Source organism: Rhea pennata, chromosome 2 (genome assembly GCF_028389875.1).
Source record: "Rhea pennata isolate bPtePen1 chromosome 2, bPtePen1.pri, whole genome shotgun sequence".
In the NCBI taxonomy this organism is placed as follows: domain Eukaryota; kingdom Metazoa; phylum Chordata; class Aves; order Rheiformes; family Rheidae; genus Rhea; species Rhea pennata.
The window spans coordinates 49,140,749-49,163,446 of NC_084664.1; the positions used below are offsets into that span (position 1 = coordinate 49,140,749).

Consider the following 22,698-nt stretch of genomic DNA (forward strand, 5'->3'; position numbering starts at 1 on the left):
TTACGGTTGCTTTAAGCTCTTATCTCTGCCATGAGGAATTTCCTAGCAGCAAGGCACATCTCGGGCTGCGGAACGGATGCGACGTGCTGCCTCTCGACGGAGCATCAGCCTGCTTGCGTCTCGCCCGGGCACGTTAAGCACAGGCCATGGCAGCGGCGTATCAGCTGCTCCCCGAGGGCGTCCTGTGGCCCCAGACGCCGGAGCCGGTCGCTCTTGCGTGACTCGTGCCAGGTGGTCGGGCGGCAGGGCTGGAGGCGAGCTTGCCGAACCCGGCTGGCTCCGAAACGGCTGGCCCCGGCTCTCCGGCGATGAGATTCCCACAGGCAGATACCAGTGAAGCAAGAGATGCCAATAAGCTCGTTGCGGACGTCTCGCTGTTGGCTTCTCCTGGGGCTTTGGGAGAGGGATTTTGGACCTGAGCTTATGGATTTAGGTGCCTGACTTTGGGCACTTGCATCCAGAGTGAACGAAAACCATATTGCTGTGACCGCAGCACACCCAGGGGGTCTGCCCCTGCAGAAGGCAAAGAAGCCCTTTTAGCTTAAAATGGAGACCGAAACTACATGCCTACCAAATGTAAGCTCATGGTCCTGCAACCCTTACTGAGGCACGACTTCCCTGCACAGTGTTTTCCCTGCCCAGAAAGCAAAGCCCCTGTGGTTGTCACAGAAAATTGAGGTTTTAGGCCAGACCATGTAAGTACAGATTTGATTTAACAGCCAACTAAAGGCCACAGTGTTGAAATATCTTTTCCAGCCATTTCTCAAGACTCATTTCCCCTTCCCTGGCTGAGACAGAAGGGAGAAAACTTCACAGTCAGTCCCCACATAGGGAACAACAACACATGAAAAATAAACTTGTGATTTCAGTGTTACGGCAGCTTGTAACTGTGGTGCAACTACTGCTTCACTGAAAACTCTGAAATAATTATGCTCCAGGATGGTTACATTAAACATCACACTAAATGACTCAGGATAACATATTTCCTTTGACTTCTCAACAAAGCACTTCTTTAGAACCGTGTGCAATAAATGATAAAGAATGCCCATAATGTCACTTCTCCTCCCAGGCGGTGCTCTGCAGCTCAGCAGCCGCCCCAGGCAAAGCTGCCGTCTGCGTGCTGTGACCCTCAGCAGCTTTCTCTTCCATAGCGCTGGCCCTTTTCGGAGCCCGTGTAAACCTCCAGGGTCTAGGGCCAGTGTCTGGCCAGGAGGAGCGCCAAGGCTGGATTAACGCAGAGGGCATCATGTGAAGAAATAGCTCCCTTCCTTTTTGAAGCTGCTGCCTGCCAGCTTCACTCGAGGCCCCTTGTCTGCGTAGCAGGAGAGTCAGTGAACAGTTACCTCAGTTTGTCTTCTCCATGCAACACATGCTCTTGTTGACCTCTGTTACACACCACCATCATCTCTTTTTCATGGTGAATAGATCTAGTTAGCTAATTTGTTCCTCATACCTTTCTTCCACCCCATCAAGTGAGTCAATGTGGGGAGAAGAACTCCCATTATGTGATGTGAAGAAGAGCTATGCCATCCCGCTGCACATGGGGTGCACTTGGAAAGGGTTCAACGGGGTGGAAGCGCTGACTCCAGGGCTGTATCTACCCTAGCATCACTGACCCCTGCACTAACTTTGAGTATGTGCATATGACCACACGTACTGACTGCCGTGTAGGCACGTATCCACAGACTACACCTAAAGCAAATAATATGGAAAGGCACGAGGAAAAGTAAAGCAAGAAAGATTTGCAGAAAATAAATGTTAAGAGCAAGGAAATCAACAGTGCAAATATTGAACCAGGGATAAAATAGTTTATCTATATATTAAAAACAGCTTCAGTGAACAAGGAAAACACTGACTGAATACCTTCCCACCTACAGGATATGAGCCGCATTTGGTCGCACATGTGTGTAAGCGAGAAAACAGGAACTCGCAGGCCAGGGTTTTCAAGTAACAGTCCTTCATCCCGGGGTAGTGCGATAGCTTCCCTCATCTGTCTGTCTGTCTGTACACCTGTAGTCTACAGACAGCTCATGCCATACAGTATCCCTGCCAACTACCAGCAAAATCCATATGAGAAGGTGCAAAGGAAAAATCTCTCTCGATCAGAAAGGTTCGAAGGCAGAAGCCAGCCCTGGGCAGCCATGCCTTGTAGGGGAGCGGGCCCAAGGCATCGCAGGACACTGCAGGCACAGAGACTTTGGCCCATTCTGTAGATGCAGGTGTCCCGTGTGATTGCACGGCTGGGGTCAGCCTGTTCGGTGCGAGGGGAGCGACAACAGTCAGTTTTATCCAGGGATCCATGGCTATTTGTTCCGAAAAGCAACTCGGCCAGCAGCACTGCTGCCTGTAAGGGAAATACATGGTATCAGCGTCTGCACCACCCTGGGGAAATGTTTAGGAGCCCACGACTCATGAAGTTGAAAACTGCCCCTGAGGTACATGAAGTTAGTCCTGCTCAGCTGTCATTGCTGGAGCCAGAACAGCACGAGCTCCGTCCTGGAGAGCAGCTGGCACAACTCCACACCAGCCAACATTTCCAAGTGAGTATTTTCCTGCAGCACCAGCTCCCAGCCTATCCACGGATCCAAGTTACATAATTCCGGAGTGTCCTGAAGGGAAAGAAATGTGTTCGAATTATCTCATCTCTGGATGAAGACTAACTCAGCAGCAGAAAACATGGAATTTGCAGTAGATAATTCTCCCCCGGGGCCTTGCTTGGAATTCTCTTTACTTGCTTTTAAAATACCTCCCATGAGGAGGACAAGGTGAGCTGCTACCAGGAGCTGAGCCAGGGCCTCGCTCCCGCAGGCATAACAAAACCGCAGCCCATCTGGGCCCCTGAGGCGGGGGAAACTCTTCCACTTCTGAGCGATGGGTTCAAAATGCACGTGCATGCTTCAGAAAGCAAGAGGCACGCTCCGGTGTTGCACCCTGTTTGATACTGCTCTTTGCAGCCCTCCTCTCCCGCTTGTCACCCTCGTCATGGCTTTACCCCCAGAGAGCACAGCGAGCGCCCGCGCGGGGGTGAGAGTGGGCATGCACGATCTCCCTCCTGCAAACCTATGGGTTTCTGTGCTTGCCCAGTCTAGCCACTCACCAACCACTTTTCCCTGTACCCTAAGGAAAAAAATCAAAGCAACTAGCAGGGTTATTAAACAGTTAGAAACCAGAAAAAAAAAGAAAAAAAAAAGAAAAAAAAAAAGGTATCCTTCTGTGGAGAGTGAGCAGACGGGTTGGTTGGCTGCCCAGGAGAGCAAATTCCCTTGTGTCTTGTGTTACTATAGTCATGGGTTAATGTGGTGCCGCATGCAGCAACGGGAACGAGCACTGGGAGGGAAGAGTCCACAGATGCTTTTGTCACCTCATGTTGGATTGCTGCCATTTGCTCCATGTTACCCTGCCTGGAAAGTCACGGCTAGTCCATCTCTTGAACCCAGCAAACGCACAAAGCTGCAGATGATGAGGTCTTTTTCTTTGAAAGCAGTACTTTCGTTTTCAGGCTGCAAATGCCTACACAAGTACATGTCAACGTTTCCGTGGTTAGCTGTCAAGCCTCTGGTGACCCAGGATTGGTTGGAATTGCAGGAAGATAATTCCTTTTTGTGGCATGGCAGCATTCAATAGGAACAGCCAGACTTAGAAGCATACAGGAAAACCCGCTGTAGATGGGGCTGCCCATGAAGTCTGCCCGTAAGTCATAGAAAGTCTGACCTCCTGCTCACATGAGATGATCACCAACACTAGAGCAGGCTGGATCAAGTTATGTCTATCTGCGTCTTGAAAAGCCTCCCAAGATGGGCACTCCACCATCTCTCTGGGCAACTAACCTCCTGGTGAAATTTTTTTCAGTGTCCAACTTAAGCCTCCCAAGATGCCGCCTAGGCTTGTTGCATCCTCTTCTAGTGTCCCCCTCTACTTAGAACAGTCTGGCTCCACTGGCTTCCTAACTCCCTTTCCAGTAGTTTTTGGCTGCTACTACTTCACCGTGGAGCCTCTGCCTGAACAAGCCTAGGTCCCTCAACCTATCCTTGTGGACCCCGGCCATCTTGGTGTCCTTTTCCAGCCTGATATTGAGCCATGGACTATGTCTGTGCCCTGGGGGCACCGACAGCCCTTACTGTCCCTGCTGCTGCCTGGCCACTGGCAGTCCAGCCCATGGCTGACCACCAAGCCTGCCTTGGCCTTGTCCCAACCCCAGCCCTAGGGAGGTGCACAAACGGTTGGGACTTCTGCGAGCAAGTTGCTACTCTGCAGCTCACAAACCTTCAAAATTGAGGCTCACTGCTTCTCTTTTGTAGAAACTGAGTGGAACATCTGGTTGTGTGATTGTTACCACAAAGATATTGGGATTAATGCCAATTTATTCCTAGCTTCATGTTTTTTGTTGCAGCGAAGGTCAGATCCATGACAGCATTTTTCTTCTTGTGGGTTGAATCATTGAGATTTCCTCCTTAGAAGACACACCAAACCTTGCAGTGCTTTAGTGCAATTAAGTGTGTGTCTGACATCCTTGTAGTGTTATCAGTATTTAAGCTCTCTGAAGCAAATTAAGCTGGCTCTGAATAAATTTCCTTGGAAAGATAAGACCTTTTTTTAGTATTTCAGACTTAATCTAGTGATCTTTTATCATATCAATTTTTGCTACTTATCACCTATGCATAACATGGATTAAGTTATTTTAATGTGAGCTGTGGCTGATCTACCATACGCTCCTTCCAAGTTTCAGTGGCTCATTGTCAGTGACAACAGGGGCATTTCAAAGGTTTTGTGTATAGCTCCTTATCTAATCAAGTTAAACTATGCTGTAAGGTTCAATTGCAACACTAATTTGGTTTGGCTTTGTTCCTTGTAAAGTTATATACAGTTATTATTTAACTTAGGATAGAATATTCTTGGATGTTGTTTGTACAATAGCTTTTTCAAACATTTCCCACCATTAACTCAAGCATACTTACTTCAGTCTTTGTGACATTGTGAGCCTTGCTGTTAACAATACCTGCTCAAAAAAATTACGGTTGTATTTAAGAATGAGCAGAGAGTTTAGGAGCGACCCATTACAGCTGTGACCTGGCAGAAGTATTCTGCAGCGTGTAAATAGAAGTGGTATTTCACTGGAGTTTCAGGGCAAAAGTTTCTCTATAAACACATCAGCTTACGTATGAAGAAGCTCCATAGAAACCTATTACGGTGGCTCCCGCGCAACAGTAACCCACCTTCTGGCCTTGGAAGCCACAAGGTGCTACGGTTGGCCAGGAGCTTCAGCCAGCTGACTTGGCCAGGTCTGCCAGATTTGAGCGGTGCACCTAATCACACGCAGCTCACTCGCTGGCCTCGCTTCACTTTGCTTGTGTGTGTGTGGTCTAAAGGATGTGCAAATACAAAATTTCAGCTACCGAGCTTTGCATAGGGTTTTAGTTTGGAAATGCCCGTGTGGTTTTTGGAAGTCATTTATCTCCAGTTGCATTTTGAGTGACCGCACAAAAAGCAGCTACCAAAGGCGTAACGTTGTGCTGTACACTCATCGCAGCCTTCCTTGCAGCCCCGGCCCTGTGCTGACAGGCATGGCCGGCACAGACGGGCCAAGCCCTGTAAACGCAGAGGAAGGAAATTCTGCTGAAAAACGCACCCTGCTCAGCAGCCCTTCCCTCCCTCGGGGGCTGGGACTACAGTCCAGCCACTGCCGTCCACCTTAAACGCCAGCACTACAAGGGCAAGACGTCTGCGCTTTCCGCACATGTACAAACACCTCTTGGCCTTTACCAGTAATGATGACACTGTTACAGGGAAATGGTGTTAAAAATCTTTTCAAAGATACGTTAGGAGGTGGGGATACGGCCCAACGAGCAACATGCAAGCTAGAATAGGAAGAATAAACTTTTCCTTTTTCTGGGCTCCAGCTATGGACTTGGCAGTGAGCTAAATCCCCATTTGGTAGGAATCCTCCAGCATTTTGCTCATGGACAATCCCAATGAGAATACAGACTACAATGTATGGCAGGATGTGGTATAAACTCCACATTTCGCAGTTTCGTATGAGTATATGCTGGGGCAAGAAGGAAGCCACCCCAAATGGGTGGGTGGCCACCGCTGCTGCTGTGTGGATGTCATTGCACAGCAGGTCCTGGTGGCCTGGGGCAAGCCGGAGATCACTGCTTGGTAAAGCCAGAAATCCTGGTAGCCTCAAGAGTCAGATCCTTCTCCGACCTGTCTCCTGGAGAGGGCTGCAGCTTCCAGCTGACTGAGTCACTAAGGCTGGTAAAATCACATCCAGGGACAAGAAATTCAGGCTTGTGGGCTTCACCACGCTGCTGCAATGTATAAAGGCTACGGAGACTTTGTTGCCTTTGCAATGTAAAAGTATAACTCGGCATTGTCATTTGCTCTGATATATGAGGGAAGCTGCATCTTAATGCCCCTTAATTTTCCCAGCCACTGCCTCCTGTCCTCGTGGGGGGCTCTGCAACCACTGGCTGCAGCACCCAGGCTCTTCCCGGCTTGCCGGTGCCTCTGCCACCGACTGCAGGACTCGCCTCCATCCGTCGTGAGTCACTCTGGGTTAGACGGCCTGTGTCAGACCAAGTGTGGCAAATGTTTGTGTTTCTGCTTGTGCTTGAATTAAGCAGATTCAAACCAATCTATCACCAGGTATCAGTCAACTAATCAAACAGAAGATACTTCCTTCTCTGTCAGTCTGTCATCACATCAAGTTTCTACTTTCTAGGTGGCTGAGCGTGCCGCGCTCATTCTGTCTCGGCAGGTGCCAGACGAGTCCTCCTAGCTATGAAGACCAATGCTCCTAGGGGGAAAAAAGCACTCAGAGCACTTCGCTCGCTTTGCCATTTTATGTACCAGTTCTTCTTTTCTGGGGGGGGAAGGATTTACGGGCACATGTACAGGGGCAGAAGTAAAGATCTTGCCTCTCTGGAGCATGGGTGCCAGATGTGATGAGTTGGGGCAACTTTTTCAGGCAGGGGACCTAGAGCAAACAGCTTCTTCGGGGTGGGGGGGGGAGCACCGGCTTTACGCCTTCCTGACATGAGGAAGGAAGAGGCACAAACCCAACTCTAGCAGCATCTCTTTCTGCAAGTCTGTTTCTAATCTCCTGTTGGACACCAAGCAGATCTGCCAGTCAAGACAGACCTGACAGGTTCTGGTAATGAGGTTCCCAAATATGTCCTTAGCTTTTACGCACATGCCGCAACCATGACTCGCTTGCCGCTCTTGCAAGATGCCACGGATGGTCTGGTAAGCTCAGGGTGAACCAGTGCTATCACCAGCATGTTACAATACGTTTTTAGGCATCATTGTATTTCTCAACTAGGGTTGCCATTAAAAGATTTCTAAGTAAAACAAGTCTGTGTGGGCAGGAGAGAGAAGCTGATACCTTAGAAATGATAATTCCTTACACGTGTAATGTATAGGAATGCATCTCATCCGGAAAGGCATCCCTCACCCCAAATTTAGCACGCATGTAAGTACCAGTGATCTGGTTAAATAAACTGTGCAAAAAGAAAACAGCATCACTCACAGATGTGGGGGGAAATAAAAAAAGTTGAGAAATTCCAGTTCGCCGAAAGCTAAAAGGGTTGTCAGCTGAAGCAAGGGGGAAGGATGCTGCTCTGCACGGAGGCTGAACCCGGCAGCTAGTGGGACAAGGCTGCTGCCGCCCCCTGCCCCCCGGTCCACCCAGAGCAGGGTTGAGTGTGTGTTCCCAGCAGGCGCCCACGCCGACGCACGTGCACGTCGTACACAGAGCTGAACACAGGGATCAACATGGACACACACATACACACATGCACATATATGCACATATATGTATGCATGTGTGGGTCCTCCAGCAGCTGGGCTGAGATCCTCAGCCCACCCAGTAACTGGCCCTGGCTCCCCACTCTCCCCAGTTGCTGGTCCATGGACACCCATGCTCCCACAGCCCCACTCCAGCTGCTGGTGCAGACCCCTCACACACACGCATGCAGAATACAGAGATCCTCACCCAGGAAAATGGTTAGAAATGGATTTAATAAGAAGACAGGACAGACTGCTCAGGCATAGCACATGGCCTGGCACGTGCACTGATCAGCCCCATTTCCACCTGACCGAGCCCCCTTTTTGCCCTCTTAGCCCTCTGGTTTCCCATGTTTGTTCCTCCTCAAATCCCCCAGATCCCTCCCTTTCTCTGCTCTTGGTTCCTCCTGCAAGCGCCCCGTAATAAACCTTGTACAATCCCCAAATGCTCTTCCCCTGCGTCCCACAACATGTCCCACTCCCCGGGGCAGGCACTCCCCCAGTCCAAAAGGTGCTCGGGAGAGTCGCCTCTGTGGTCTCCTCGCACCAAGTGTCACCCCAGGGCTGATGCTCCCCTGGCGTAGCTGGACAGGGTGTCACTCCTCCAAACGGGTAATTTGGGTGCCCCAACTGCCATTACGCCTCCATGCTCTTCTGAGCTTGTGGTGGTGAGAGCCCTTGCTGGGCTGAATGCACTCCTGCAATGGGCCTGGGAACAGCCAGGCAGAGGATTATGTGGGTTCCCCCACCAGCCACGGTCTCACTGTGCCCCTTTCTGCTTGTGGAGAGCTTTTTATCACATAACCTGCACTGAACATGCGTACCCTTAATGAAAACTGCTCGTGGTTCATGTGTGCTCTGTTCCCTTCCCACCAAAATCTGTCCGACCTACCCAGAACCAGGGATGGTGATCAAAAATCCATCCTGGTTAAGTTTAAGGGAAAAAGCCTTAACCGCATCAACCTTACATCAAAATGAGCAATAGGTCAGGAATGGGGAAGCGGGAAGTATAGGCAGCAGACGTAGATGGCAAGTTGAAAGCTGTATGTGACTGACTGGGCAAGCTGAAGGAACTAATTAAGTACTCCACAGTTTCCTGAGCAATGAGAAGCTACGATGAGCACAGGGGCATTTCCAGAGGTAGAGAGGGAAACCACAAATAGCAGAACAGACATGTCAGAAGTCTTCAGCAGCTATTTCTGTTTGCTTTTCTATTTCAGGCCAGTTCCTCTTACAGAAAAGCTCTGATGCCCAGGAACCTTCTACAGCCACCATGTTTACTTTCAAATTTCTACCCCCAAATGGAGAAAGCTCCACAACATTGGGGTGTGAAGAGGAGGAGTGGCTGATAAGCCTCTGGTCTCCATTTCCAGTACACTGACTCAGAAGAGGCCACCTCTCTCTGGAGCAGTCGTTACTGACACAGTGTAGGAGGTCACCATTACCATGCATCTGGAAAGGCTGGTGCCTGGTTTCCTGGTACCTACCAGGAAAGATGTTGCGTGTGCACCTTTGCTACTCCACAGATAAGCATGCAAACAGGGTAACGAGTCTGAACGTGTGTGACTGGCACAGGCACTCTGGCGCAAGAAGAAAAGATGGAAATGGAGCACAGGATGAGGGGGCTATGGGTAGGATTAGGAGGGGAGAGATGGGATTCACCTAACCAAGTGGGGCACATTTGCCTTTGCCAACAGGTTGGCCAGCCTAGTAAAGAGGGCTTTAAACTAGGTAGAAGGGAAGTGGGGGGTTGTCATAGAGACAGTGTAGACAACAAAACACAAGTTGGGTTGGGGGGCCTCCAACGGGTACATGCAGCTGGGGATGTGCATGTGAGACACGGCTATGTGGGACCCCCTTACACCCTTCCTGGGAAACCTGCAGGCATGACTACCTCTTTGAAATGCCTGTACACCAATGCATGCAGCATGGGGAACAAACAGGAGGAGCTGGAGATCTGTGTGTGGCCACAGGGCCATGATCTCATTGCAATCATGGAGACATGGTGGGATAGCTCTCACGACGGGAATGCTGTCATGGATGGATATGTGCTTTCTAGGAAAGACAGGCCAGGAAGGCGAGGTGGTGGAGTTGCTCTTTATGTGAGAGTGCAACTGGAATGCATCGAGCTCTGCCTAGGGGTGGAGGAGGAGGCAATCGAGAAGTTATGAGTAAAGATCAAAGGGCACGCCAAGATGGGGGACACTGTTGTGGGTATCTACTACAGGCCACTTGACCAGGAAGAGAAAGTTGATGAGGCCTTCTACAGACAGCTGGAAGTAGCCTCAAGATCACAGGCCCTGGTTCTCATGGGGGACTTCAACCACCCTGACATCTGCTGGAGGGACCACACAGCAAGGCACAAGCAGTCCAGGAGGCTCCTGCAATGCGCTGATGATAACTTCTTGTCACAAATCATGGAGGAGTCTACGAAGAAGGGTGTCCTGCTGGACCTTGTCCTTACCAACAGAGAGGGACTGGTTGGAGATGTGAAGGTTGAGGGCAGCCTTGGCTGCAGTGACCATGAGATGGTGGAATTCAGGATCCTGCGGGAAAGAAGTAAGGCAACAAGCAGGATTGCAACCCTGGACTTCAGGAGAGTGGACTTTGGCCTCTTCAGAGACCTAATTGGTGGAATTTCATGAGTTAAGGCCCTAGAAGGAAGAGGGGTCCAGGAGAGCTGGCTAGTATTCAAACATCACTTCCTCCAAGCTCAAGAGCGGTGCATCCCTATGAGTAAGAAGCGCAGCAAAGGGGGCAGGAGACCTGAATGGGTGAGCAAGGAGCTCTTGGCCAAATTCAGACAGAAGAAGAAAATACACAGAATGTGGAGGAGGGGACAGGCTACTTGGGAGAATTATAGGAATGCAGCCAGAGTATGTAGAGATGCTGCGAGGAAGGCTAAGGCCCAGCTGGAATTGGGTCTGGCAAGGGATGTCAAGGACAACAGGAAGGGCTTCTTCAGATATATCAGCAGCAAGAGGAGGATTTGGGAAAATGTGGGCCCACTACTGAATGGGGCGGGGGCCCTGGTGACAAGGGATACAGAGAGGGCAGAGTTACTGAATGCCTTCTTTGCTTCAGTCTTCACTGCTAAGGGCAGCCCCCATGAATTGCAGAGCCTGGATGTGAGGAAGAAAGTCTGGAGAAGGGAAGACTTTCCTTTGGTTGAGGAGGATAGGATTAGAGACCTTCTGAGCAGGCTAGACATCCACAGATTTGTGGGCCCAGATGGGATGCACCCACAGGTACTGAGGGAGCTGGCAGATGTTGTTGCCAGGTCGCTCTCCATCATCTTTGAAAGGTCCTGGAGAACTGGAGAGGTGCCTGAGGACTGGAAGAAGGCTGGTGTCACTCCAGTCTTCGAAAGGGGCAAGAAGGAGGACCCAGGCAACTATAGGCCAGTCAGCCTCACCTCCATCCCTGGAAAGGTGATGGAACAGCTCATTCTGGATGTCATCTCTAAGCATGTGAAGGAAAAGAAGGTGATCAGGAGTAGCCAGCATGGATTCACCAAGGGGAAAATCCTGCTTCACCAATCTGACAGCTTTCTCTGATGGAATGCCTGGCTGGGTAGATGAGGGCAGAGCAGTGGACGTTGTGTACCTTGACGTCAGCAAGGCTTTGGACACTGTCTCCCATAACATCCTCCTAGATAAGCTCAGGAAGTGTGGGTTAGACGAGTGGACAGTGAGGTGGCTTGAGAGCTGGCTGAAAGGCAGAGCTCAGAGGGTTGTCATCAGTGGTGTGGAGTCTGGTTGGAGGCCTGTGGCTAGTGGCGTCCCGCAGGGCTCAGTACTGGGTCCCATCCTGTTCAGCTTCTTCATCAATGACCTGGATGAGGAGACAAAGTGCCTCCTCAGCAAGTCTGCTGATGATACCAAGCTGGGAGGAGTGGCTGATACACCTGAGGGCTGTGCTGCCCTTCAGAGAGACCTGGCCAGGCTGGAGAGTTGGGCAGAGAGGAACCTCATGAGGTTCAACAAGGGTAAGTGCAGAGTCCTGCACGTAGCAGGACCCTAGGCACCAGTACAGGCTGGGGGTTGACCTGCTGGAGAGCAGCACTGCAGAGAAGGACCTGGGAGTGCTGGTGGATGACAAGTTGACCATGAGCCAGCAATGTGCCCTTGTGGCCAAGAAGGCCAACAGTATCCTGGGGTGCATCAGCAAGACCGTTGCCGGCAGGTCGAGGGAGGTGATCCTGCCCCTCTCCTCAGCCCTCGTGAGGCCTCATCTCGAGTACTGTGTCCAGTTCTGGGCTCCCCAGTACAAGAGAGACATGGAGCTACTGGAGAGAGTCCAGTGTAGGGCTACAAAGATGATCAGAGGGCTGCAGCATCTGCCCTCTGAGGAACGGCTGCGAGAGCTGGGCCTCTTCAGCCTGGGGAAGAAAAGACTGAGGGGGGATCTTATCAATGTGTACAAGTACCTGAAGGGAGGGTGTCAAGGCAATGGGGCTAAACTCTTTTCAGTTGTCCCATGTGACAGGACAAGAGGCAATGGGCAGAAACTGAAGCGCAGGAAGTTCCGCCTGAACATGAGGGGGAATTTCTTCCCTGTGAGAGTGATGGAGCACTGGCACAGGTTGCCCAGAGAGGTTGTGGAGTCTCCTTCTCTGGAGATATTCAAGGCCCGCCTGGATGCAACCCTGTCTAACATGCTCTAGGTGACCCTGCTGAGTGGGGAGGTTGGATTAGATGATCTCCAGAGGTCCCTTCCAACCTTACTGATTCTATGATTCTGTGTCAATAATGAAAACATTACCAGGCTAAAAAAGAGAAAAAGGGAAACGTTCCAAGCTGAGTTGTTTCAAGGAACTGCCCTGCAAGGCAGTGGCAGAGGTCCAGCATTTTGGAGGCAGCTGGGGAGCAAGCCCACCTTGGCAGATGAAATGGTGTCTTCTCCAGCTCTCCCATCGACTGCCACAACTGCATTTCGCATGGCTGCACAATCCTCCGGACTCCCAAGGGTAAAGGGGAGGGGAAGGAAATCTGTCTCAGCCAAATGGTGACACACAAAACCGTATCTCAGCCTTACTTAGTATGAAACCATAATTGCTTGGTGAGCTGCCCAGAAGTCTGGGGAGAGCAGATTTTGCCCGATTCCTGGACTGTCCCCCTGCCAACGCCACATGTTGAACACGCGCAGCAGTGTGCTGTTCTTCTTAACCCAACACCATTGGCCCAGCAGTGCTAAGCACGTCATGTCCATAGGGGATGGCATCGCTTGTCAGCATCTCTGGGGACCTGAAGCAGGTCTGGCAGCCAAGGTCTCACGAGGGCTGGCACTGCCCAGGGAACCCCCCTGTCCACCTCACTTCTGCTTCTCCTCCGGCGGCAGCCGCGCTGCCTGGGGCGCAGCGGTGTGCAGCAGCACGAGGCCGCCCAGCGTCACGGCAAGGCCAATCCACCACAGAAGCGTCCACGTCTCCCCAAACAGCAACTTGCCCAGGATGGCCTGAAGGACAAGAAAGAGAGAAAGCTTCACTGGGCTGAGTTGCCGCAAAGCCTGCAGCACTACGGGGTGGTGGAGCAGGCTGGCTGCAGCAAACAGCTCAACGCCTTTTTGGAGATGCCAGGATTTACACTGCTGGGAGAGCTGGGCCAGGATAAACCTGCTTAAAAAAAATTCCTGCTAGGACCACCAATAGAAATGCTGCCGCTGCTTCGAAGTGCTGCTGCTAACGCTGAGAAAGACCTACTGTGGCATCCAGGCTGGGAAGTGCAGCCACACTGGGGCCCCAAAACAGGATTTTGGCAGATGTGCACCTGGTTTGCTGCCTTCTCAGCAACTCTGGGGAACCAAGACTCTACTCAACTCAATAAAAAAGAGGTCCCACTGGTTTCAAAGTATTTTGGACAACTCTACAGCCTGTCTGAGAATTGCTAAAGCAGAGAAACCAGACTAACAATGTGAAAAGAATGCAGGAAAAATGTACAGGTCCAAAATGATCTCGCAGGTAGCTCTGGTTTGATGCAAGCGAGGTTTTGCTAAAGTAAAAGCAAAACAAGGGAAAGTTTCCAGCTCCAGTTCTCACCGTGCCATTTTATTTCGGGCAATTATAAAAGCTCAGGAAACATTGCAGCCATCACGAGATGCTGCGTTTGGCAGCAACGCTCTTCCTCCATTACACTAAGAGATCAGATCAGGTGACACCTGATACAACTATTTCCTGCCTGCCTATGCAGGGGTAGTTTAATCTCCCTTTGTGGCCGGAGAGGCCCCTCATCTCGCCAGGAGACGAGCTAGGACCAATCTTGCCCAGAGAGACTGTTCTTACGTCACTGCACTTCTGCAGGCTCCAGTGCCTCTGGGACAAACTTACTCACCGAGGAGATGAAGTTGGAGGCCATTGTGGTCACCGAGGCAGCAGCTGAGGAGGAGGAGAGGCGCAGGGCTTTTGCGAAGACCGTCCACATGACCGCATTGCATGCGAACACCAAGCCGAAGCAGCCTCCTCGAAGCAGCACATCCAGCTGTAGAATGAAAGGGGAAAACCCACGTATTTGCAACCGAGTGGTCACTCACCTGCGTTATTTCACGGGCACCTGGAGCAAAGCCAAATGGCATTTGCTTGAAACTGAAGAATGAATGTTATTAAATGATGATGAATATGAGTTTCAAATATATTGTTAAATCACAGAAGGCAACAGAAGCAAGAGAGGACCCCTGGGCCTGCAGCTCTGACGTGTCCTGCAATTAATTCAGCCTCTGACTACAAGCTGAAAAGCAGTGAGCATGTGAAGGTGAGGAAAAGCAAGGCATTGCCAAAGCCCACAATGATCATGCCTTCTCTGCCTGTCACCTCTCTCCGCCAACACAAGCCCATCAGGGGATTAGCCGTGGAGCGGGCGCAGAAGTAGCTACGAGCCTGCAAGCAAACACACCTGAGAGGTGTCGCCTGCCCCGCAGGGATGGATGCACGTGGCCCTCTGCCAGCTCACCCTGCAGCTGGGGCCACCATGCTTTCTCTGTCCTCACTAGGAAGGAGAAATGAGTATCTACAAGCAAGGGAAAGCGACAGGATTTTCCTCAGCAGGTGACGATGACTTGTGCAAGCTCGCCGGGGCTAGCTGCCTCCGCCAGGCTGCGCGGCTCCCCCGACCCTGCTCCTGCCAAAGGTCTCCAGCGCTACAAGCGCTCTGCGGCACGAAGCCTTTCCCGGAGACCGGCTGCCCCGCGGCAAGCCCCATGGAGAGCGGTAACGGTGCTCAGGCGCTGCCCTTCTTCGGAGGAAGACGCCTGCTGCAGCGTTACAGCCCGTCGCGGGACGGGGGTTCGCTTGCTAACAGGGGAGCAGGCGGCGTTGGCCTCCCTCTCCGGCTGCTCCTTACTCCAGGTTTCACCCTGAGGGTTTTAACTAAATTCAGCAGCTTCTCCCCACGATCAGGAACAGCCTTCCCAGACGCACCGCTCAGAGAAAGAGCCTTCAGAAAAGGAGACCTCATCACTGACTCCAACTGCCCACTGGAGGGTGCAGAGAGGATGGAGCTGGACTGTTCCCAGCGGAGCGCCGGGATACGGCAAGGGGGAGCCAGCACAGGTCAGAACAACGGAAATTTGGGTCGGGCACAGGAAAAAATAAACGCGGTCAAACACTGGAGCAGAGCTGGTGAGATCTTCAAGCTTTGGAGATGTCCAAAGCTCGGCTGCAGACTGCAGTGAGCAACGCGGGGCAACCCCCAGGCACGCGGGGCGCAGGCAGGCGCAGCTCCCCGCCGCGCGCCACCAGGAAGGACGGGGACGTCATTCCTCCCCTCAGCCAAGCCAGCCCGGTGAGTCAAGGATTACGGGGCTGCTTGTTTTCGTAAGAGGAGATTAATTTCAGTGTACACTTCAGATAAGCCAGAATCACTCCTGGAGTGGCAGAAGTAAGCGTAAACGGAGATTGGCAGGCGACAGGGTAAAGAAAAGGAGGAGAAAGGTTTTGTTCAAGCGAAATGACCCCTCGTGGCCGGGCCGTTCTCAGGCTGGGCCGTCACTTCGCGCGCCCTCGCCTTGCACACCCAACCTCATGCGGCCGCGGAGCGCGCCGCGGCCCTACGCCCCCGGCCCCACGGAGGCTTCACCCCCTGCCAGTCCCCGCGGCCCCCTGCCAGCCCACGCAGGCCGCGGCGGCCGGTCCATCCCGCTCGCTTCTGGCTCCCGGCCGGCTCCTCCTCAGGCCCAGCGGAGCTCCCGGGGTCTCCGCTCCCTCGCGGCCGCTCCGCGCGAACGGCTCTGCAGCAAGCGCGCCCGAGCAAGGCACACTCCCAAGCGGGCAACCGCGAGGCGCTGCAGCAGCGGAGCCACCGGAGAGCTCATTACGGCATTTACTTAAAACTGTTGTTTTCACCACTGGAACGATTAACCGGCTTCACAGTTGTCACCCAAAACGGACCTGAAGGAAGCAACTGGAGGAACCACTTTGCTTAGAGAAAAAAAAACCAAACGGGCCAATAGTTCTGCAAATTTTGAAGGAGAAACATACTCCCAGCAGATGCGGCAACATTTTCAGGAATTTCATGCTCCAATTTCCTCATAGCACAGAGCAAAATCTTCTTCTTTTTTTTGGGGGGGGGAGCAGATGGGGATGATTGGGGGGAGAGAAGGGGTCAGGGTGAGTATCAGGTTTTAACATTTTTGATTCTCCTTCCCACCATCCCTTTTAACATATCGGAAGGGATTAAGAGGATCGGTTAGCATTTTTGTTTAGTTTTTTTAACCATCTCCGATAATCACACAAATTTATTTATTTATTTTTCCTGGGGGGGGGAGTAGGGGTGGATATTTTCGGATCCATCTTCCTCTCCTGGGTTCTCCTTTGGAGTCCGAGCCCAAATTTACCCCCCCCCCCCCCCCGCGAACAGTAACCCCCGCCTTGCGCCTCGCCCACGCAGCAGGCCGGCGCACAACGAAGCGGGTACAAACCGGCAGCGCGCGCGGAGCGTTTCCGCCCCGCCGCCTCACGGCCCGCCGCGCCGCCGCCTTACCCCGCCGCCCGCCGCCGCGCCCCGCCGCCGCCCCAGCGCCAGCTTCGCCGCCGCCGCCGCCGCCGCCGCCAGCAGCCCCGCGCCCGCCGCCGCGCCGACCGCCCGCATGGCGCCGCTGCCGCCTTCCGGCGGGCGGGCCCGGGCAGCGGCGCCGCCTCCCGCCCCGGCTCTCGGAGGGCGGCGCGGGCTCCGCGGGTGGGGGCCGCGGCTGAAGCCCCGTTTAACGTCTCTTGGTCGTGGGCGCTGCAGCGAGGCCCTGGTGACTGTCCTCATGGCCGCGCCGCCTGTGCTGCAGCAGCGGCAGCCGGTGCTCCACAGCCTGCACCCCCCGCCCCCCAAAAAAACCAACAAAGTACCCGTGAGAGCTTCCATTATATACAAAAGCTTTATTAAAAAAAGAATGAAGAAAGGAAAAGCACATGCAGCACCAAAGCTGGTAACAGTGGAATGCTGGGCACAGACTGGTTCGTGAGCGAGCAACGGCCTGGGCTGGCAGGGTGCTCCCGCCGCCTCCCCGGGGACACTTTGGGCCTGGGAGGACGTTAGGGGCCTCCCAAAGGCAAGTTTGCACACCTAGGGGGATGACAAAAACCAAACAAAACGCCAAACAAAAACAAACGAAAGAATGGGTGTGTCTGTGGGTCCCCCGAGGGCACAACAACGAGGGGGTCCTCGCCCAAGACGGGCCCTGGCTGCCTGTTCTTTTGCACCGGCCCTCTAGCTTCTTCCAATTTCTGATGTTCAAACTCTTCAATTTAAGCTCAGTTTTAAACTTTGATGCTTCAGACCAAAGTTCCAAGTAGAAACAAGTCTGCAGCACTGTGACTTTAAAAGCCCACAGATAAATTGGGGGGAAAAAATTGGTTCTCAGCAGTCAGGTATAGAACAAACTCGCTAGATATCTTGCTCTTTAACTGGCACACATCTTTGTTTCCATTTGCCTCACCATTGAGTAGTATTGTACAAAGTAGCCAAAAATAGAATGATGGGAGTACTGACTGTATTAAAAAAACAAAACAAAACAAAAAATCCACCTACAAGTGTCTGATACTGCTATACAGATTAATGTTCTGTGTTCTGCTGAAAGTTCCAGTTAGTTGCAGTAAACCTCCGTATCTTACACATGACTTAATGAGATGGTACTGCACCCTTAAAAATATTTTGTGTATCTTCAGAACTGTTAAGAAATAAGATCTTTTGTTTGCTAAGAAAATGGTTACAAAACACTTATGAAATTGTTTTCCACAATGCTATCACAGAAGTCTCCTGTAAATTTACAATAGGGGGAAAAAACAAGTTTGCAAAGCATTTTAGTTTCAACTATAATAAGAGAGAAATACAATGCTACAAGGTATTTATAGTACTATTTACAAATCTGTTATTAAAATGACTTTCCTATTTTACTGAATGAACTTCAATATGAAAATTATTTTTAATCAACCCATGAGTATTAATGAGTTCACAGATTTGTACTGGGTTAAAATTAATTTGTCAAACATTGTAAATTTTGCTAAAAATCACAAAGAAATTGTGCTTGTATGAATTCAACTAAGGTAGAAAAAAAAATTAGCATTTCAGAACAGACATGAACTGGCATTCAGGAATGAAAAGAAACAAGAATCCAGAGATGTTCCTGCAAGAAAGCTTTTCCTTGGCAAGGCACAAAATTTTCGGGGAAGTTTCTTTTAGCACCTGTATAAAATCAGTTTGTGTAAAAATTATGGAGCCCCTTCAATGAGAAGGTGTTACAGTATCAATGAAGGCTGCCCAGTTAGCTGGAGTAGAATTCTTCACTAAAAGTTACCATCAGCAAAACATCCAGGAACTAAAATACTTAAATTATTCTGAGTATAGCTGACAACATTCTGGGACTAATAGCAAAAGCCAAGTCTGACAACTGGTTTGTTCTTATTCTGTGCATTTTCAAAATGTGGTTTTGCAGTTTTATTTCTATCATTATAGCTGATCATGACTTCTGCATGTGTCACATTTTTTAGTTTCTTTCAGAAAAGCATTTTCAACACGTAGTTTTTCGGTCTCCTGTAAAAAGAAAGGAAAGGTATTTAGAACTACATGGGTATTAAGGAAGGTGTGCACATTTCTTTTGAATTTCAAAATGAGTGATACCTACACTTGCTCAAGTGTTGGAAACACCATATACTTGAGGAAACGCAGTGGGGTGATTTTTATTTAAATGTCTGTGAGAAGACAGACCAGCCATGAACCAGAGGTATCATATAATCAGAGGTATCAATAACTCTTAGACAGAAGAAGAATTCTAGTTTCCATTGTTAAAGCTCAGCTTTCTTCTACATCTATTTCATCTGAATTCTACTCTCTGAAACTTACCTCAATCAGTTTAGCATAATCCTTCTTCAGTTTCACAAGATACTGGATCTTCTGGTTTAAATTTTGATGACCTAGCAATTTCCCATTCTCCTCAGCAAGAGATTCCACTTGCTTCCTCAGCAAGTCCATTTCCTGTAATTAATAAATACACGACATACATACATGTGTAATTACATAAATACTTCAGTATACCTTGACTTTAACCTTCCCTTCTCTCTCCAGAAGAAAGTTTCTTATGAACTGATTAACATTGCCACTTAAATTTCTTGTAACATTCAACTTAAAAGTTTGTTCACCCAGGCAATATGTTTGTCACTGGCTGTCTTGGGTGCTACATTAGATCTCTCTAAAGGAGAGATGCATCATTTGGTTTTTATTATGAACTGCAGCAGTGATTTCTGTACCCACATTTCTGTATCCACTAGTGTTTTACCAGAACACCAGGAAATACCATTGTAAATGTAACTGCATGGTAAGATAAAACATTTTCAAAGTCAGTCTTTAATTGCTAATTATTTCACAATATCAACCAGCTAGCAACAGCTCTACCTCCAGTGAATATGATTCTACTGTAAAGTTAACAAAAAAAACCTCCCCAAACCAATCATTTATAACCTTTCCAATTCTGTCTCTCTCTTCATATGTTTCCTCCAGTTTTGATCTAATTTCTTCTTTTTCATGAAATGCTTTCAGCTCCAAAGCTCTTGTTCGTTCTATCTCCAGGGTCATTTCAAGACAGGTGTTCTCTTTGATTTTGAGGGTATTTTTGATCTCTTCTAACCTGCCAATATAATAGCATCACAAAATATTCAAAACACAAAATAAATGGCATATGACTGAATTACGTCAGCCTTGGACATTGGACTCTTTAAAACAATTTTTGACACAATTTCTTTCCGTAGAATCTAGTGTTAACAGAAGGAAAACATACATACTGCTTCCCAGCTGTTATGTTTGCTGTTATGTGTAACTAGTCAATGTTTTGGAGCTGCTCCTCTTTTGGAAAGCATATTGTTTCCAACCCAGGACATACATCTCCACTCATGAAACAGAAAATAGAAACTAAGCCTAAGGGGAGCCTTGGCGTTCACCTAACACTTGTAAATCTACCAGACGAACTCTGCTGCTTTTATGAAGTATGTGTGTATCCCCCTCCAGTTTTGATAGCTTGTTTGTATATGGCTTTTTCCTAATAGCATTTTTGCTGAGAAACATCTTTGAAAAACTCATTGGGGTCTGAGCTTGTCTGCCCCGAGGACAGGATAAGGACCACCACTTCGGAAAGACGCTACAGCTGCTGAAAATGGTTTAATCCTATCAGGATCACAGAATATTAAACTGTGTCATCAAATTTAGCAGCATTTCTACTGATAGAACTTTAGTAGGTTTTTCTGTTCTCAAGTATTTTTGTTCTCATTCCTGTTTCGCTAAAGTCTGAGGTTTAAAGCCAACTATAGAAAATGAGTCTTTATTTGCTATACATCTGTCAAGACATTTCCTTGATGACAAAAAACCACAATATTTTTCTTCTCTGTATGTTATTTATTCATGTGAGACACTGTAATACTCTAAGGAATGTATATTTTTAAATATCAGACATGAATACTTGCAAACATGACCAGAAATGAAAATGCAATGCATTAAAAACAAAATAAACCCTAACTAAGATTAGAATGCCTGAAAAATTCAGAATGAAATCCTTCTGAAATGACCATATTCATAAAAAAATTTGCATTCTTAAGAGTTATTTTTATAGAAAGCATACTATTAAGTGTAAATAGCCCAAATATTAGGAAATTTGGCAATTACAGGAATCTCCGAAGCAATATAGATTAGAGTAAGATAACGCCTATGCTGTAGATCATTTTACACAATTCCATGAAGTCCCTTCCAAGCTGAGCTTTTCTATAGTTCCACCTATTTCAGACTATTTTCCTCATAAACTACCACTCTTGCAGCAAATTAATAATAGGTACTACTACCACCTACTGATGAAAGATGGTAAAAACTGGATGTTTCTTTCAAAAGTATAAATGGTATTTCCACACTGTCTCTTATAAACTCAGATCTTGAATTCTAATTACTTGAATTCCAAATACTTTGAATTGAATCCAATTCACTACATCTTTTTGGTGTTAATGAGTTTAATACAAGTCTCCAATTTAGTGAGAAATATTAAACTTACTCCGCTTTGATTTTCAGCATCTCCTCCACTGCCTTATTCTGCAAAAGTTCAAAATATAAATTACATTCTTAATATTTTTATATATATAATATATATATGTATATACACACACTTAAAATTATTTCTGTCCCTTACTTGATGTCAAGTATCTTAATTTCAGATATCACCAAAATAACCCTATTACCCAATAAGTCACATCTCTAACATTCACTGTAAGTTAATCTCCTTATTATTCAAACATATTTTTGTTTCATGCTAGCAGAGATGACCCACATCAATGTCTCTGCCCATAAATAAACCACCAGCCACTGCAGCTTTAGCCAGGGCATTTTTCTGTCTTGGAAATCCATGAAACCACAACATTAACCTCCTTTTGGCAGAGTCTTGATATCAGCAAGTGACATAATCTTTGCTTTCCAACTCACTGGTACTAAATCAGATCTACTGATCTGAATCTCATTTTGCTTATTCTGTAAATTTGATACCCAGGTCAGTGGAGTTAGTCCAAGGTAGAAATCAAAAGAGATTAGTGTCAAGGTCTGTGTCTACTAGAATTCACTAGCAGCTAGTGCTCATTTCACTGACACAAAACAGAAGAAAACATGATGAGTAATACTTCCCAGTAGGGGGAAAAAAAAAACCCTGAATACTACATGAAAAGTAACATACCTTGGCCAGTCGTTCTTCAGCAATCTCCTTCTCTTTGAGATGCTGAACATCAGGATATTTCTGATCACTAGGAAGTCCAAGAATATGAAGAAAGTTTTGCACATAAATAAAAAAAATCAATCATAAAAATAACAGCTTCTCCAAATTAAATTTGTAATGCATGCAACTGTCTTGATACACAATCAGATTAAGAATACTGAACATCATGAAACGTCACTCTGGAAGAGTTTTAATATTCTAGAAGTACCACATTTTCCTTTGGCAGAGCATAAGTATAGAGAAATTAATGTTTTAGTGAAAAAATCATTAGAAAGAAAATATAGTAACCATGCAATTGTGTTAGATAACTTCTGGACTGAGGTAAATGTTTTATTGATAGCATTCACTTGCACATAAGACTGCAGAAAGCAACTCTCTCCTACAGGATCTTTGCTCAGTGATCTTGCCAAGTTAAGAGGATAAAAGATTTTTTATTCAGAAGACTTGGAAACTATTTTGTTAATTTTTAATAAACATCACTGCATTAGAAATAAGCAAACCCTATAAAAATAAAAATCAAACAAATAAAAAACCAAACACACATCTAAACCAAAACACCATTAGGGCTACCTCCTTCTCAGAGCTGGCCTTCAGGGAAGAACTGTGCTGATTAATAATTATTCTAATATGACTTAATTGTAAAAGATTGCTATTTTCAGTAACAAAGTCTCTGTCAATCTGCTTAGCTAGGGTAATATT

At 48.4% G+C, this 22,698-nt stretch overlaps 2 protein-coding genes across 2 annotated transcripts in view; both read right to left on the minus strand.

Annotated features, from left to right (window-relative positions):
• Nucleotides 1-8,012: 8,012 nt before the first annotated feature.
• Nucleotides 8,013-16,865, minus strand: TMEM42 (transmembrane protein 42). The gene is made up of 3 exons (XM_062568484.1): nucleotides 16,758-16,865; nucleotides 14,115-14,261; nucleotides 8,013-13,242 (listed from the first exon to the last, which is right to left on the minus strand). Exons 1-3 carry the CDS (start codon nucleotides 16,863-16,865, stop codon nucleotides 13,099-13,101), a joined length of 399 nt encoding a protein of 132 aa, XP_062424468.1. The 3' UTR covers nucleotides 8,013-13,098.
• Nucleotides 16,866-18,713: 1,848 nt separating this feature from the next.
• The window catches only part of KIF15 (kinesin family member 15), a 36,915-nt gene continuing 32,930 nt past the window's right edge, over nucleotides 18,714-22,698 (minus strand). Inside the window, exons 31-35 of the mRNA XM_062567880.1 lie at nucleotides 21,961-22,027; nucleotides 21,292-21,329; nucleotides 19,722-19,887; nucleotides 19,107-19,238; nucleotides 18,714-18,797 (exon numbers count right to left, since the gene is read on the minus strand). Coding sequence (XP_062423864.1) covers nucleotides 18,714-18,797; nucleotides 19,107-19,238; nucleotides 19,722-19,887; nucleotides 21,292-21,329; nucleotides 21,961-22,027 — 487 coding nt within the window. The remainder of the gene's footprint in view (nucleotides 18,798-19,106; nucleotides 19,239-19,721; nucleotides 19,888-21,291; nucleotides 21,330-21,960; nucleotides 22,028-22,698) is intronic.

Excerpts from the sequence above, each read along its gene's own strand:
- TMEM42 (XM_062568484.1), bottom strand. The coding sequence starts at position 16,865 with ATGCGGGCGGTCGGCGCGGCGGCGGGCGCGGGGCTGCTGGCGGCGGCG. Across the intron at positions 14,262-16,757 it reads GCGCGGCGGCGGGCGGCGGG|CTGGATGTGCTGCTTCGAGG; the intron begins GTAAGGCGGCGG and ends TTCATTCTACAG. Across the intron at positions 13,243-14,114 it reads CCTCCAACTTCATCTCCTCG|GCCATCCTGGGCAAGTTGCT; the intron begins GTGAGTAAGTTT and ends CTTGTCCTTCAG.